The 15,587-nt window shown below is 35.6% G+C and overlaps 1 protein-coding gene across 1 annotated transcript in view; it reads right to left on the reverse strand.

Moving 5' to 3' along the window:
• Positions 1 to 15,587, reverse strand: part of Tex11 (testis expressed 11) — a gene marked incomplete at its 5' end in the record, with an annotated part of 374,380 nt that overhangs the window by 218,028 nt on the left and 140,765 nt on the right. The window contains 1 exon segment of the mRNA XM_005401706.1: positions 14,430 to 14,508. Within this exon segment, the coding sequence (XP_005401763.1) occupies positions 14,430 to 14,508 (79 nt within the window).

Genomic DNA, 15,587 nt, shown 5'->3' on the forward strand with positions numbered 1-15,587 from the left:
GACCTCTAGACCTAGTTTTCTGAGGAATCTCCAAACTGATTTCCACAGTGGTTTCACCAGTCTGCATTCCCACCAGCAGTGGAGAAGAGTTCCTATTTCTCCACAGCCTCGCCAGCATCAAATGATTAATCTTTAACTGTTCCTTTCAGTAAAGCAATAGAAGTCAGTAGTACAACTATGTTAGCTATCCTGTACATACATATATACATAATTTTCCTCTTCTGCATTTACTCTTTTCCCTCATTCCCAAACAATATTAACATGGACGTTTCTTTTCAATGAACTAAGAGAAACTAGCTGTATTATTATCTTAACTATCTTGCATATACATATTTTTTTCTTTTCCTTTCCTTCCTTTCCCTTTTCCTCATCACAGTTTCTCTTTTTTAAGAGAAGAAGAAAAGTAGAAATAAAATAAAACAAGAGATTCAAATCAGGCTAATAGGAGACTAACAATAATTAATACATTGTGTATTATTATCTTCAAAGTAGTTATTCAGAGTACAAGACATACACATGAAATAATGTCCAGACAACATTAGTACAAATCTTTCTTTTTCAATGAACTAAGAGAAACTAGCTATATAAGTATCTTAACTATCTTGTGTGTGTGTGTGTGTGTGTGTGTGTGTGTGTGTATTTCCCTATTCTCTTCCTTCCTTTCCTCTTTCCCCCATTAGTTGCTCTTTACTTTTAAACAGTTTCTTCCCAATTCACAATATTTATTTTACATTTTGGATCTTATTCACTTGTTCAGCTTTTCACGCTAGTGAGACAATTTGATGTTTACACATATGGGCCTGATTTATTTCACTTTTGAGTATGGTCTCAAGATGCATCCATTTACCTACAAAAGTCTCAAGTTGATCCTTCTTTCTGGCTGAGTAGTACTCCACTGTATAAAAATACCACATCTTTTTTATCCATTCCCTGGTTGACGGGCATTTGGGTGTTTCCAAGTTTTAGCTATTGCAAATTGTACTGTATAAACATGGGTGCACATATATCACTGTGGTACAATGTTTTTAATTCTTCTGGGAAGACACCCAGAAGGGAAACAGCTGGGTGGAATGAGACCTCTAATCCTAGGTTTTTAGGGAATCTACACACTGATTTCCACAGTGGTTGCCCCAGTCTACACTCCCACCAACAGCAAAGGATTCCTTTTTCCCCACAGCCCCACAAGCATTTATTACTGGTTGATTTCTTGATGGCAGCCATTCTTTCCGGAGTGAGATGGAATCTCACTGTTGTTTTAATTTGCATCTCTTGAATGGCCAGTGATGTTGAACACTTTTTCATATATTTATTTGTAATTTGTATTTCTTCATCACAGAAGTATGTATTCATCTCAGATGCCCATTCTTTGATTGGGTTGTTGAATTTGGAGGGTCTGATTTTTTTCAATTTTTCATATGTTTTAGATATAAGTCCTCTGTCTGAGGGAAAATAGGCTATAATTTTTTTCCTACTTTGTGGGTTTTCTTTTTACTCTGTTGGTGATTTTGTTTGATGTGCACAAGTTTTTTTTAATTTTAAAAATTAAATTAAAAAAATTTTTAATTTTTTTAATTTTAAAAATTAAAAAAAATAACAATGAAGACAAAATCAAAACACACAAAAAAACAAAAATGATACATGACCTCAAAACAAAATGATAGGAATTAACAATGGTTGTTACGTTACATACTGTTATCTTCAACGAAGTTGCTCAGTCCACCAGACATAAGAATGTAAGATTGATCAAACAATAAAAAAAAAAAAACCACTGGAAATAATGCAGAGCTTCACCATACAAGATGGTAGGAGTTCAACAATGGTTCTTATACTGCATATTATTGTTTTCAGATCAGTCGTTCTGATTACCAAATTCAAGCATGTAATAAGGTAAGAACCCATTTGTTGATTCTTTGTAGTATTTCCCTTGTGGTCTGGGTTTTGTTCATGAAGTCTTCACCTATATCTATGTTTTTAAGATTATTATTTTCTCTTTCAGTAGATTTAGTGTTTCTGTTTTGATATTTGCATCTTTGATCATTTTGACATTAGTTTAGTGCATGGTGATAGGTACAAGTCTTGTTTTAGTCTTTGGCATATGGAAAGCCAATTTTTCCAGCACCATTTACTAAAGAGGCTATCTTTCTTCCAGTGGATGTGTTTGACTCCTTTGTCAAAGATAAAGTGGTTGAGTGTGTTTACAGTTGCATCTGCATCATCTATTCTGTTTCACTGAACCTGAGATCTATTTTTGTGCCAATACCATGCTGATTTTATCCCAGTAGCTTTGTAGTATAATTTCGGGTCAGGGATTGTGAGATCCCCTGACTTGCCTTTGTTACTCAGGATTGCTTTTAGTATTCTAGGTCTCTTCTGCTTCCAAATAAATTTTAGGAATGCTTTCTCTAAGGCTGTGAGGTATGCTAATGGTATTTTGATTGGGATTGCATTAAATTTGTATAACAGTTTTGGGCGTATGGCCATTTTCATGATGTTGGTTCTTCCTATCCATAAGCAAGTGATATCTTTCCATTTTCTGATATCCTCTTAGATCTCCTTTTTCAGAGTACTATAATTTTCAATGTATAGATCTATTACACTCTTTGTTAGATTGGTTTCCAAGTATTTCATTTTTTGGATGCTATTGTAAAGGGTGTGGTTTCCCTAATTTCTCTCTGTGTGAATTTGTTGCTTAGGTAGAGGAATGCTATTGATTTTTGAGTGTTGACTTTGTATACAGCTACAGTACTTCTTCCTTTCCTACTCCTATTCTTTGTATTTCTTGCTGTTGTCTAATTGCTCTGGCTAATGTTTCCAGAACTGTATTGAATAGGAATGGTGATAATGGCCATCTTTATCTTGTTTCTGATTTTTGAGTGAAAGCTTTCAGTTTTGGACCATTTAGTGTGATGCTGGCTGTTGGTTTGTCATAGATGGCTTTTATTAGATTGAGATAAAGACCATCTGTTCCAATTTTCTGTAGGATTTTTATCATGAATGTGTGTTGGACTTTGTCAGAAGCTTTTTCTGCATCTACTGAGATGATCATGTGGTTTTTTTTTTTTTTGGTTCTTTTAATATAGTATATCACATTTATTGACTTACATATGCTGAGCCACCACTGCATCCCTGGGATGAATCCTACTTGGTCATGGTGTATAATCTTCTTGATGATTTGTTGCATTCTGCTTGCCAGTATCTTATTGAGGATTTTTGCATCTATGTTCATTAGGGAGATTGGCCTGTACTTCTCTTTTTTGGTAGGATTTTTCTCTGGCTTTGGAATCAGGGTAATGCTTGCTTCCAGGAATGGTTTTGGAAGTATTGCTTCCCTTTCAATTCCCTTAAAGAGCTTCAGCATTAGTGGCATTAGTTCCTCTAAATTTCTTGTAGAATTCAACAGTGAATCCATTACTGCTTGGATTTTTCTTTGTTGGTAGTTTTTAAACTACATTTTCAATTTCATTGGCTGATATAGGGTTATTTAGAATTTTTATATCTTCTTGATTTAGTTCTGGCAATTTGATTGTGTCCGGGAATCTGTGCATTTCTTCTGTTTTCCTTCTTATTAGAAAATAGGTTCTCGTAGTGAGTATTGGCTATCTTCCGGATTTCTGTAGGATCCATTGTGATTTCCCCCTTTTCATTACTAATTGCTGGAATTTATGTTTTTTCTTTCCTCTTTTTGATGAAGTCAGCTAATGTGTTGGGGACCACAAATTCACAAGGGCTAATTTTGCACACTTCCCTGAGGTATAAATGCATGCATGGGATTATCAGTATCACCCTTTTGAGATTTCCTACTAACTCTTTTAAGAATAAGCCATCCTCTCCCACCCACTAAGACTAAACTAAGACCACTGAGATTAAAAAACACTCTAGGACAAGATGCTTTTAAGCATGGGATCATTTACACCCTCTTGACTCATCTCATAATTATCTGTTACCCACTGAGTCATGGACCTCTGAGTCCTCTGCCAACTTTGAATCTTCTGCTAGCCCCTCCTATCATTGTATACGCCCAATAAATAGTGGCTGGCTTGGACTGTCTTTGTCTCTGCCCATCCTGGAGCACTGACCTCCCAACCCCTCTTCATGTATTACTGAATTTACCTGTGTTTCTTATTTCAACATTTCACTGTACTCCTCACACAGACAGTTTGGGATCTTGGTCAGGTCCCTGATACTAATGATTTATCAATTTTATTTTTTCTTTTGAAGAACCAACTTTTTGATTCATGGATTCTTTGTATTGTTTTATTAGTCTCAATTGCATTAATTTCTGCTCTTTATAATTTTCTCCTTCATACCAGTTTTGGGTTTGATTTGTTTTTCTTTTTCTAGAAATTTGATGTTCAACATTAGGTTGTTTATTTGCACTCATTCTGTTTTGCTGATGGGAGTTCATCACTATAAATTTCTCTCATTGGACTTATTGCATCCCATAAGTTTCAGTATGTTGTATAGACATTATTGTTAAATTGCATATACTCTTTAATTTTGTCTTTAATTTCCTCTGTGATCCATTGGTTGTTCAGAAGGGTGTTGTTTAAGTTCCATGTGTGAATGTAGTTTTTGTGATTTCTTTTGCTGTTGATTTCCAGTTTCACTGTGGTATGGTCAGGTAGTATGCACGGGATGATTTCAGTTCCTCTACATTTACCTAAGCATGTGGTATATTTTGGAGAACATCGCATGTGGAGCTGAGAAAAATGTGTATTCTGATGTCTTAGAGTGGAACACCCTGTAGACATCTACCAAGTCAATTTGTTCACAAGCTTGGTTTAATTCTGATATTTCTTTGTTGATTTTTTTGTCTAGTTGATCTATCTATTTGTGAGAATGGACATTAAGGTCCCCCCACTACAATTGTGTTAGTGCTTATTTGGTTTGTCATGTCTGTTAATATTTGTTTTATGTAAGTGGGTGCACCAGTGTTTGGGGCAGATATATTTATAATTGTTATTGCTTCTTTTTTAGAGTTTTCTCTTAACAAGTATGTAGTGACCTTCTTTGTCTCTTTTGACTACTTTTGGCTTAAAGTTTGCATTACATGCAAATAGAATAGCTACCCCTGCTTTTTTTCTGGGTTCCTGTGTCATAGAGAATTGTTTTCATTCCTTTGACTTTTAGTCTATGACTTTCTTTTTGTGTCAAATGTGCTTCTTAAATGCAGCATATTGCTGGCTCTTGTTTCTTGATCCAGTGTACCAGTCTGTTTCTTTTGATTGGTGATGGTTATAAGTGTTATGTATTGGATAATTTTTTCATGTTATTTTTCTGTTCTTGGTTTCTTGTCTTTCTCCTCTGTTTAATTGCTTGCCCTGCCTAGTGGCTTCTTTCCATTAATGTTCTTGTGTTTGAGGTCTTCATTATCTCTTTCTAATATATCCTTCAGAGCATTCTGCAGGGCTGGCTTGGTGGTCATAAATTTCTTCAGTTGTTCTTTGTCATGGAAGTATCTTATTTCTCCATGAATTTTGAAAGACAGTTTTATAGGATACATCAATCTGGGTTGAAGAATGTTATCTTTTAGGTCTTGAAATACCTCATACAAGCTCTTCTTGATTTGAGAGTTTGTCTTGAGAAGTCTGCTGTGATTCTGATGGGCTTTCTTTTATAGGTGATTTGTTTTTTTCCCTAGCTGCTGTTAATATTTTGTTCGTGTGTTAAATTTCTGGAATCTTGATTATTATATGCCTTGGTGTAATTTTAATTTTGGTCATGGCTATTTAAAGTTCTATACGCTTCATGTATTTGTACATCAAATTCTTCATCATGCTTGGGAAATTTTCTGCGATTATTTCTGTGAAGAGGTTTTTTATGTGTTTTGCACTGTCTCCAGCTTTCTCACTGACTCCAATCAATCTTATGTGGTTCTTCTTTGTTTCATCTTGTAGCTGTTGGATTGATATTTCATGGTGTCTTGTTATTTTAAAAATCTTTTTCTTTTCCCAGTCACTAGTCACAGTCATGTCTTCTAGATCTGATATTCTATCCTCACCTTCACTCACTCTGGGGTATACTTTCAGTGCAGCTTTTAATCACCTGGATTGCTGTTTGGATCTGTTTTATTGATTCCATTTCTTTTCTATGTTGGGCATTCATGGTTTACATTGTTTTCCTTAGCTCCTCTAATTTTTATCTGTGTCTGCTTTGATGTCTTTCATTTTGATCATCATTTCTTTTAGCATCTTAAAAATTATTTTTTCTATGGCCTCTTCCATTTGGTTTTTCACTTCTGCTGCTATCATTTTGGAGAGTTCCAGTGGCTGGCTTCTGATTTTTTCTATCTCTTTGGGCTCTGGACTTGTCCTGAATGGGCTGGGCATTTGGGGTTGCATTTTGCTTCTTAGTCTTGTCATTTGCTACTTCCTGTTTCCATTTTACTTTGTTTTCTGTGTTGATGCTTGTAGATTTCTTATGTTAGATTACTTTACTCCTGGTCTCATAGCTTTCCTAGGAAATGTCTGTTACTCAGGAAGTCTTCTAGATGTAAGTGGTTCTTGATCTTTAAATGTATCCCAAGAACCTACATTCCTAGTATATTAAGAATGTAGGGGCTGGGAATTTAGCTCAGCGGCAAAAGCGCTTGCCTGGTAAGTGCAAGGTCGTGAGTTTGGTTCCTGGTACCGGAGAAAAACCAAAAAAAAAAAAAAAAAAAAAAAAGAATGTGAAGTTGCTATGTACTTGACTCAGGTCCTATTCCTTTGGTACTTGACTATGGTGATGGTTATGACCCCTTGCAATTGCAGTATTGTCATACAGGAGAGAAAAATTGATTATAACAAGAATGACATTTTGGTTGAAGTGGTACAATTAGCAATAACAATAAACTCAAGCACAGTCTAGCTAGTGACAAACTGTGGTCACTATTAGCTTGATATCTTTAGCCATAGGAGCAAGTTGTACATTTATATATAATTCACCTGTTATGGTTTGTGTCGAGATGTCCACACAAAACCTCATACAGTCTTTGGGTGGGCTTCTAGATTTTATGATTGATTCATGATCTAATGCTGGGATTATAGGTATAAGTGCTGTACCCACCCTAGGATGGGTAGTCTGCATACATTATAAGGGAGGGAAAGAGGCTTGGTTTCTGCTGCTCCTCCCTTTTTATTCTTGCTGCCTTTGCTATTTTCTGCTGCCATGAGCTGTTGCCCTCTGCCATGAGCCACTTTGTCTTGGAGCCAGCTGAGTATGGACTGAAATCTCCACAAATAGCGAGCTAAGTAAATTTTCTTTCCTTAATTCTGGGCATTAGGTATTTTGTCCCAGCAACAAGAGAAAAGTAAGCAAGACAGAATTTGGTACCAGAGAATTGGGGTTGTTGCTGTCATTATACCTGACCATGTGGTTCAAGATCTTTTGGGAATGGCTTGTGGGTAGAGTTTGGAAAGGTTCAGAGATGTCGCCTGAAAGAGTAGAGCTGGAACACCTTAGGCTGTTCTGTATGGAAGATTCTGGTCAGAGAACAGAAGACCAGAAGGCTGATAGAAATCCTGACAGTAAAGAAGAGGCTCAGGAGGTTACTGTTGGGAAGAAGGACTCATTGGCTGTTGGACTCCAGACAATGTGTGTTATGGCTTGGCAAAAAGTTTATTGGCCTTTTGCCAGAGATTTTGCCCAAGACTACGTTTAAGGCGACGGACTCAATAATCTGGCAGAAGAAATTTCAAGTCAGTCTAATAGTGAGGCAGTGGCATGGCTATTGTTGGAGAGTTTTAGCCAGATTTCTGTTGAGAGTCAAGAGCAGAGAGCCCAGCAGAATGATTTAAAATGTTGTGAGTTTGGCCAGAAGGGAAACTCCAGTAAAGCTATGGACCACAAAGATAGAACAGAGATCTTGATTGCTGAGAAGCAACAGGAGAATACAAAAGATGGCCTGAAGGCATCACAAGAAGCAGCAAGTCTCCACCCTTTGCATTCTCAAAACTGCAAAAGTGAAAAACTTTGCTTTGAGGAGGAACCCACAGGGCACAATATTTCTGAATTGTGGCAGCCACATTATGTTCCAGAACAGCAGCCCTGACCACATCAGGTTCCAGAATGGCAGCAGCATAGATAATTTGTACCTCAGTGTGTGTGTGTGTGTGTGTGTGTGTGTGTGTGTGTGTGTGTGTGTATACATAGGAATCTGTCCATTTTTTCAAAATTTGTGGAATGTAATCTTTGAAGTAGTTACTATCTTCTGGAATTTGACAGTATCTTGTGATTTCACCCTCTTTACTTCTAACTGCATTGATGCGAATTTTTTTCTCTTTTTCTTGGTGAGTCTTGCTTATCTATTTTATCTATTCCTTTTTTGGGTGTCTCTTTTTTAAAGATAATAAACAACAATAAAAAGGATACAGAATTTCAAATCAAGATGATAGGAAATTAACAATGGTTATTATATTGCATATTGTTATATTCAAAGTAGTTTCTCAAATTAAAAACCAACTAATAATAAATGCTGGGGGAGCTGTGGGTAAAAAGGAACCCTTCTCCACTATTGGTGGGAGTGTAGACTGGTGAAACCATTGTGGAAATCAGTTTGGAGATTCCTCACAAAACTAGGATTAGAAGTCCCATTTGACCCATCTATTCCCCATCTGGGTATCTTCCCAGAAGAATTAAAAATATCATACCACGGTGATGTTTGTGTACCCATGTTTATAGCAGATCAATCTGTAACAGCTGAATGTTGGATACAAACCAAATGCCCATCAACAGAGGAATGGGTAAAAAAGATGTGGTATTTTTATATAATGGAGTACTACTCAGCTATAAAGGAAAATGAACACATGGCTTTTATAGGTAAATGGATGCAATTAGAGACCATACTCATCAGACTTGCATGTGTAAACATCATATTGTCTCCCTAGTGTATTTTATTTTTCATAAGGTTATTTATTTGGTTTTGGTCTGTTTTCCTCATGTGAGCACTGATTGCAATGAATTTTCCTCTTAAAAATGCTTTCATAGTGCCCCAGAGTTTTTATTCAGTTGTTGCCCTTATAATTAACTTCCAGAAATTTTTAATTTCTTCTTTGATTATTTCTGTGACCCACTGGTTGTTTAGGAGTATGCTGTTAATTTTCCAGAAGCTTTGCCTTTTCCAAAATTTCTTCTGTCATGGTTGTTTATTTTGATTGCACAGTTGCCAGATAGTATGTATGGGATGAGTTCAGTTTTTTTATATTTACTTCAACTGGCTTTATGGACTAGTATGTGATCTATTTTGAGAAAAGGACCGTATGCTGCTGAAAAGAATATATACTTTGTTGTAGAGGGGTGGAATACTCTGTAAAAATCTCTTAAGTACATATGTTTGAGGGTGTGGTTCAGCTCTGAAATTTCTTTATTGTTTTTTTTGCAAAATATTTACTTTAATAGTCATTTTGACTTTGAGGAAGAGCCAGAAATTGCACCATGGAAGAGCAGGTGAGTAAGACACATGAGGACATACCATAATGTGTTTTACCACCCCGCCTTTCCACTGGATAGCAGTAAGCAGCAGCAGCATTCACTGTATTTTTAATCACATCTGATGAAGACACTCACAAAAGAAGGCTTGCAGAAATTTTAAAACATTCCCTGTATGTATTTTCATCACCCTTTATATTCCAACAAAGCAGTATTCTCTGTTGAAGCCATAAAAGAATAATCAGTATACATATATAATTGTTCCATCCATAAGTTTCATTTTTCACCTTGTAGGACAAAGTGCTTCCTGGTGAGTGATATAATTGATACACAAATTTTATAACCAGAAAAACATCCCTGGGGAAAAGAAGGAATTGGGATATATTATGTACATGTACCAACTCCACACAAGGAATGTAAACACTATCTACTACACATATGTACTAATAAAGTAAAAGAAAATTGGATGAAAACAATAAAAATCAACTAAATAGTGTTTTTGAAAGATAAATGTAAAATAGAGAATATAAAAACATTGGAAATAGATAAAAAAACACTACTGCGTCAGACTTAAGTTTCAAATAAAGTCTTATGGTAACACTAATTGCAGAACTGTCCTCTGTAGTCACGCTTACATTCTTTTGGACCATCCACTTTAAATTTAAGACACAGGCACTACATTCAAAAGTTCTATTATATCAAAATTCTCATTGATACCACAAGTAAATATCTCACTGGGCCATAGTATTTATGGGTGTGCAATAGAAAGCAGCACAAATTATCCTCTTCCAGTAATTTGCCTAATGAATTCACAGCCATATCTTCAAAGTGCTAAACAATAGCATTTCTGATAAATTTGCATTTTAAGCTTCAGAACACACTGTGTGTCTTACTCAACCATCTTTTGTAAACTTGTTTTAGTAAAAGAGGTAGTGCCTTTCTCTAATAGCTAGTAATGTTGAACATTTGCTCGTGTATTTATTAGCCATTTGTACTTCTGTGATGTGTCTGTTCATTTCATTTGTCCATTTTTGATTGAGTCTTTTATTTTGGGGGTTCTAATTTTTGAGTTTTTTATATATTCTAGATATTAGTTCTCTGTCTGAGGAATACCTGCTAAAAATGTTTCCCATTCTGTAGATTGTCTCTTCACTCTGTTGGTTGTCACTTTTGCTGTGCAGAAACTGTAATTTGATAAAGTCCCACTTGTTGATTATTGGTACTATTTCGCCTGCTGCTGGAATTCTATTCAAAAAGTCCTTGCCTATGAGTATAACTTCAAGAGTTTTACTTTTTTATGTTTTAGCAGATTGTTTCTGTCTTAACATTTAGATCCTTGATCTTTTTATTTTTGTTTAGTGCATGATGAGAGATACAGGTCTAGCTTTAATCTTCTCCATGTCAATAGCCAGTTTCTCCAGCACCACTTATAAAAGAGGCTTTCTTTCCTTCAGTGTGTGTTTTTCGCTTCTTTGTCAAAGGTCAGATAGCTGAATGTACCTGAGTTTTTTTTTTTCTGAAGCCAATATTCTATAAAATAAAAACAAATGATGGTGAAGCTAGGGTTGGAAAAACAAACCTTTCTACAATGTTGGTAGGAATGTAAACTATTACAACTACTATGGAAATCCATATTGAGATTCCTCAAGAAAACTAAAACTAGAAATTCTATTCAACCCAGCTATTCTCTTCCTAGGTATCTTCCCAAAAGAGTGAAAAACATCATAATACAGTGATACATATACACCCACATTTATAGCAGCACAATTTATAGTAGCTGAATCTTGCAAGCAGCCTATGTCCATCAACACATGAAGAAAGAAAATGTGGTATTTACATAGAGTACTATTCTGCCAGAAAGAAGAGTAATTTTGAGTCAGTTGTAGGAAAATTGAGACCATAATGTCACGTGAAATAAATCACATACAAGCTTGAATATCACATATCCATACAGTATAAATATAAAAGCATAACTAAAGAGAAGAATGAAGGACAATAATAAGAGAGAGGGAAAAAGATTGTTCTCAAATAGGAAAGGGATCAACAGATGGAAGGAGGGAGAGGAAAGGGATGAAAAATAATTAAGATGTGTTATACATTTGTAACAACTTCCCAGTAGGAATGTAATCATTATGAACTGAAAACATGTACTAATAAAAACTAAAAACAAAAAAGTAACTCAACTACAACACATCTAAAAAAGAGTTAATGCCTGCACAATCGTTTCCTTTAATATATAATTATATAACTGCATTTTGCAATACAATTCCTAGTTTTCTTCACTTTCCAAAATGAATACAGTCAAAAGTTCATTCATTTTCTTGAATTAAGTTTGTCATTACATACCTTTTCTCTATAATGGTCACAATTTTTATTATACTTTGTTTTATAATGAGCTTCTAAGTTAACTTTATTTGACATAAATATACTTTGTTTGCATATAGAACACACACAAATCTTTTCTACTTCTCTCACAAAGAATCCTGTTCTTTTCCATTTTCTTGAAATATCTCTATAAGACTAGCTTCCATTCTCCACTCTGCATAAAGATTTGAGTCCCAGAAATATCTCATTTTCTCTTATACCTGCTATAAGAAACAAACATATGACAACCTTACACTCAGGATATGGGATAACACAAGGGATTGTTGAGACTATGACAAACTGGAGAGCACGTGTCCCACGTCCAAAGGTGGCAACTGCCACGTAGTTCCACTGGTTGCTGTTTGTATTTCCAGACTTTTTGATTTTTTGAGAAACTAGAAAACCTAATGTTTATGGTAATCTTAATGTTTATTCACAGTAACTATGTTAGCCATGTGTTCGACATGTTTATCCCCCTCCCTTTGCAGGGTTTTGATTTTTATTTCAATTTTAAAAGCTTTATTTCACAAGAATAAGTGAAGCTTCAAATTTATTATGGAGACAGGTTATAAACATCCAAAACTTAAAAACTAAAAATTAAATCTCAGGAACTTTTTTGTGAGCAAGATGGAGAAAGTCAGCCTGTCTGGCTATATAAATAGGTGGATTTATGTCAGGTTCAATGATTGTACCCCAAAAACATTGATTAATCAGATAATGCTAACCTGAAGATTAGTCTATGCTGTCATGAGCATTCTGGCCTCAATTTTGCATGATTTATTAAATTAGATCAGGACTCAGTGAGTTACGGCCTGCCATTGAGTTTCTTATTTCTGCAAATAAAACTTTATTGAAGGACTAGACACAGTGGCACATGCCTATAGTCCCGGCACTCTAGAGGCTTAGCTGGGAGGATTGCTATACTGTACAGTTGCAAGTTCAGAATATTTAGAACATGAAATATATATGGCATTATTTAGATCACATGTGCAGTATTGTGTTCAGTGCCAATCGTCAAGTTTAACGAAGCAGTGGCCATATCACGAGCAATGCTAGAATGAATAGGGGAAGAGCTATCAAATTAAAGATTTAGATGTTACCATATGACAGACTGAGCAGCCTTAGAAATTACTGGAAAATATGTAGCAATTCTATGTAAGGAAGAATTTTATGTTCCAGCTTTATAAAAAATGTTGCGGGCTCCCCTTTTCCATAGATAGTCTAGAAGAGAGAGAATCATTTCTCATCAAAGAAGTCATGGAAACTTCATGTGCCAGGTAGGTGAATGGTCCACAACAAGTGTTGGCAAACTATAACCTATAAGTCAAATCTAACCAGCCACTTGTTCTTGAAAAAAAGTTTTATTGGAACACAACCATACTCATTCATTTATATATTGTGTCTGGCTCCTTTTACGCTACAACAGCAGAGCTGAGTAGTTGTAATAGACACTTTACAGCTTGCAAAGCCTAAAAGTTTACTACCTGGTCTTTATAGAGAATGTCTGCTGACCTCTGACCTACAATAGCTGTTCTCAGAAACGCCTGCAGAACTAATAAAGAATACAGAGACCTGGGCTTGTCGAAGTAAGATAGGACCTGAGTTCTATAGTTCTGTCTGATTCCCTATTGATTACTACTATCATCATCATTTTTATTTCCCAGCACTAGAGATTGAACCCAGGGTCCAGGAATGGTAGATAAAAATTCTATCATTGAGCTACACGCTGAGCTCTGCTTAATACTGCAATAAGTTTATTGAGATATAATTCACACATCATATAATTTATCCATTTAAAGTATATAGTTCAATGCTTTTGAATATATTTTCAGTTATGCAGCCATCATTCAAATGTACAACAATCTCACAACACCAAAAAGGAAACTCCATACTCCTTAGCAGTCGTTCTTTTCTCCCCAACTTCTACAGTCCCACTTTTTAATCTATAAATTTGCCTATGATGGACATACAATATAGATAAAATCTCACAATATGTGGGTATTTTGTGACTGGCTTCTTCCACTTAGCATGTTTTCAAAATTTACCCATGTTGTAACATATATCTCCACTTTTCTTTTTATTGACAGATACCATTCCATGGTGTGAGTATAGAGTATACAGTACAGTAATCCTGCCACCTAAGCCTCTAGAGCGCTGAGACTACAGGTATGTGTCACTGTGTCCACACTTTGCTTGTCCACTTATCAGGTGGTAGACACATAGATTGACTCCACATATTGACTGTTAAGAATGATGCAGCTATGAAGAAGTTTTTGTATGCAGACATGCTTAGAATTCTCTCGGGTGCATGCACAGGAATAGCATTGCTTAGCTCTTTACTTTGGATGTGGTTTCTCCCTCCAAGTTTCCTGTGTTGTAGAAACGGTCCCCAGAGTGGTAGTGTTGAGATGGTATGGAATCTTTAAAAGGTGGGGCCTAGTGGGAGGTCTCTGGGTCGCTGGGGGATGCTGTCTTCTTAAGAGAGTGCCAGTTTCCAAGAGGGACTTTTCATGACAGTGAATTGTTGTAAAAGCATAAGCCCGATCCCTCAGTCTTTCCCTGGCTTCCTATATTTGGATCTGATCACTTGCCCGCCTGCTCCACCATTTCCCTCCCCTGTGATGTGATACAGTCAAGAAGGAAAACCAGTTCTGTACCTTTCATGATCCATCAGCAGTTTAGCAATGTTCAGATAAAAGTCCAGAGACAGACCAAGGTGTAGTATTTGCATGACAGCTAACAAAGTAAAAAAAATATGAAATAATTACATCAGCTTTTAGGAAGTTTAGCTACTTTTCAATTGTTTCCCTCCATTAAAAATCTACTTATTAAATATTTGCCATATGTTTTGGCTCAGAAAATTATAGAAAAAATTTAAATACTAATATCCGATGCTAAAAAGTAGCAATACAGGCATTGTATATGGATGGCAAAATAACTTGGTGCAACCAGACGATACTGAAAAACAATTTTCAGTTGTGTATGGTAAGAACACTGTGGTTAAGAGCTTGGAATCCCAAGTCAGGCAGACCTAAGTTTGAAACCATTTGCCTTGGTACCTACATTGGTATAGGCAAGTTACTCAGCTTTTCTGCACCTTAATTTTGCTGCCTATAAGATCAAAAACATACCACCAATCTCTGAGTACTATTGATGGGATTACATGAGATAATTTCATCTACGGCAATTATATAGGAATGCACCTAGCACTTAGAAAACATTCACCAAATGATAGCTACTGTCATAATTATTCCTTTTACTTCAGAAATTACATTTCTGAAAAGATGTCTGAAATAAATATGGTAAAAAGTTATGAACAAAGAGGTTAAAAGCAGGGTACATTATGACAAAAGAAAAAAATATACTCTGAATATCCACTGTGGAGTAGCCTCAAACTATTATGCAACAATTAAAATTGATGAGGATAAAATAACATGGAAAAAATGAATATGCACGAATATAACAATGTTTCTAGGACTAGTAAATAAAAATTTAACAAGGTTATATGTATTATATGGTTACAATTCTGTAAAATATACATAACAAAAAATACTGAAAAGTCACATTGCTAAATGATTGTGTCTAGATTCAACGATTTCTTTTCAGCAAATATTTAATGTGTATGCTCGCTGTGTCAGGTACTGTCTTAGTGTTGGGAACCCGAAAGTGAAAAAAACACACAAAATTCCCTGATATTACTGAGAATGGTGAAGCATGCCTGTGATCCTGGGTACTCTGGAGGCTAAAGCAGGAGGATCATAAGTTCAAGGTCACCCTGGACAATTTAATAACTTTTTTTTTTTTTTTTTTTTTTT

Source organism: Chinchilla lanigera, unplaced genomic scaffold, assembly GCF_000276665.1.
Source record: "Chinchilla lanigera isolate Chin_1 unplaced genomic scaffold, ChiLan1.0 scaffold00074, whole genome shotgun sequence".
NCBI lineage: Eukaryota > Metazoa > Chordata > Mammalia > Rodentia > Chinchillidae > Chinchilla > Chinchilla lanigera.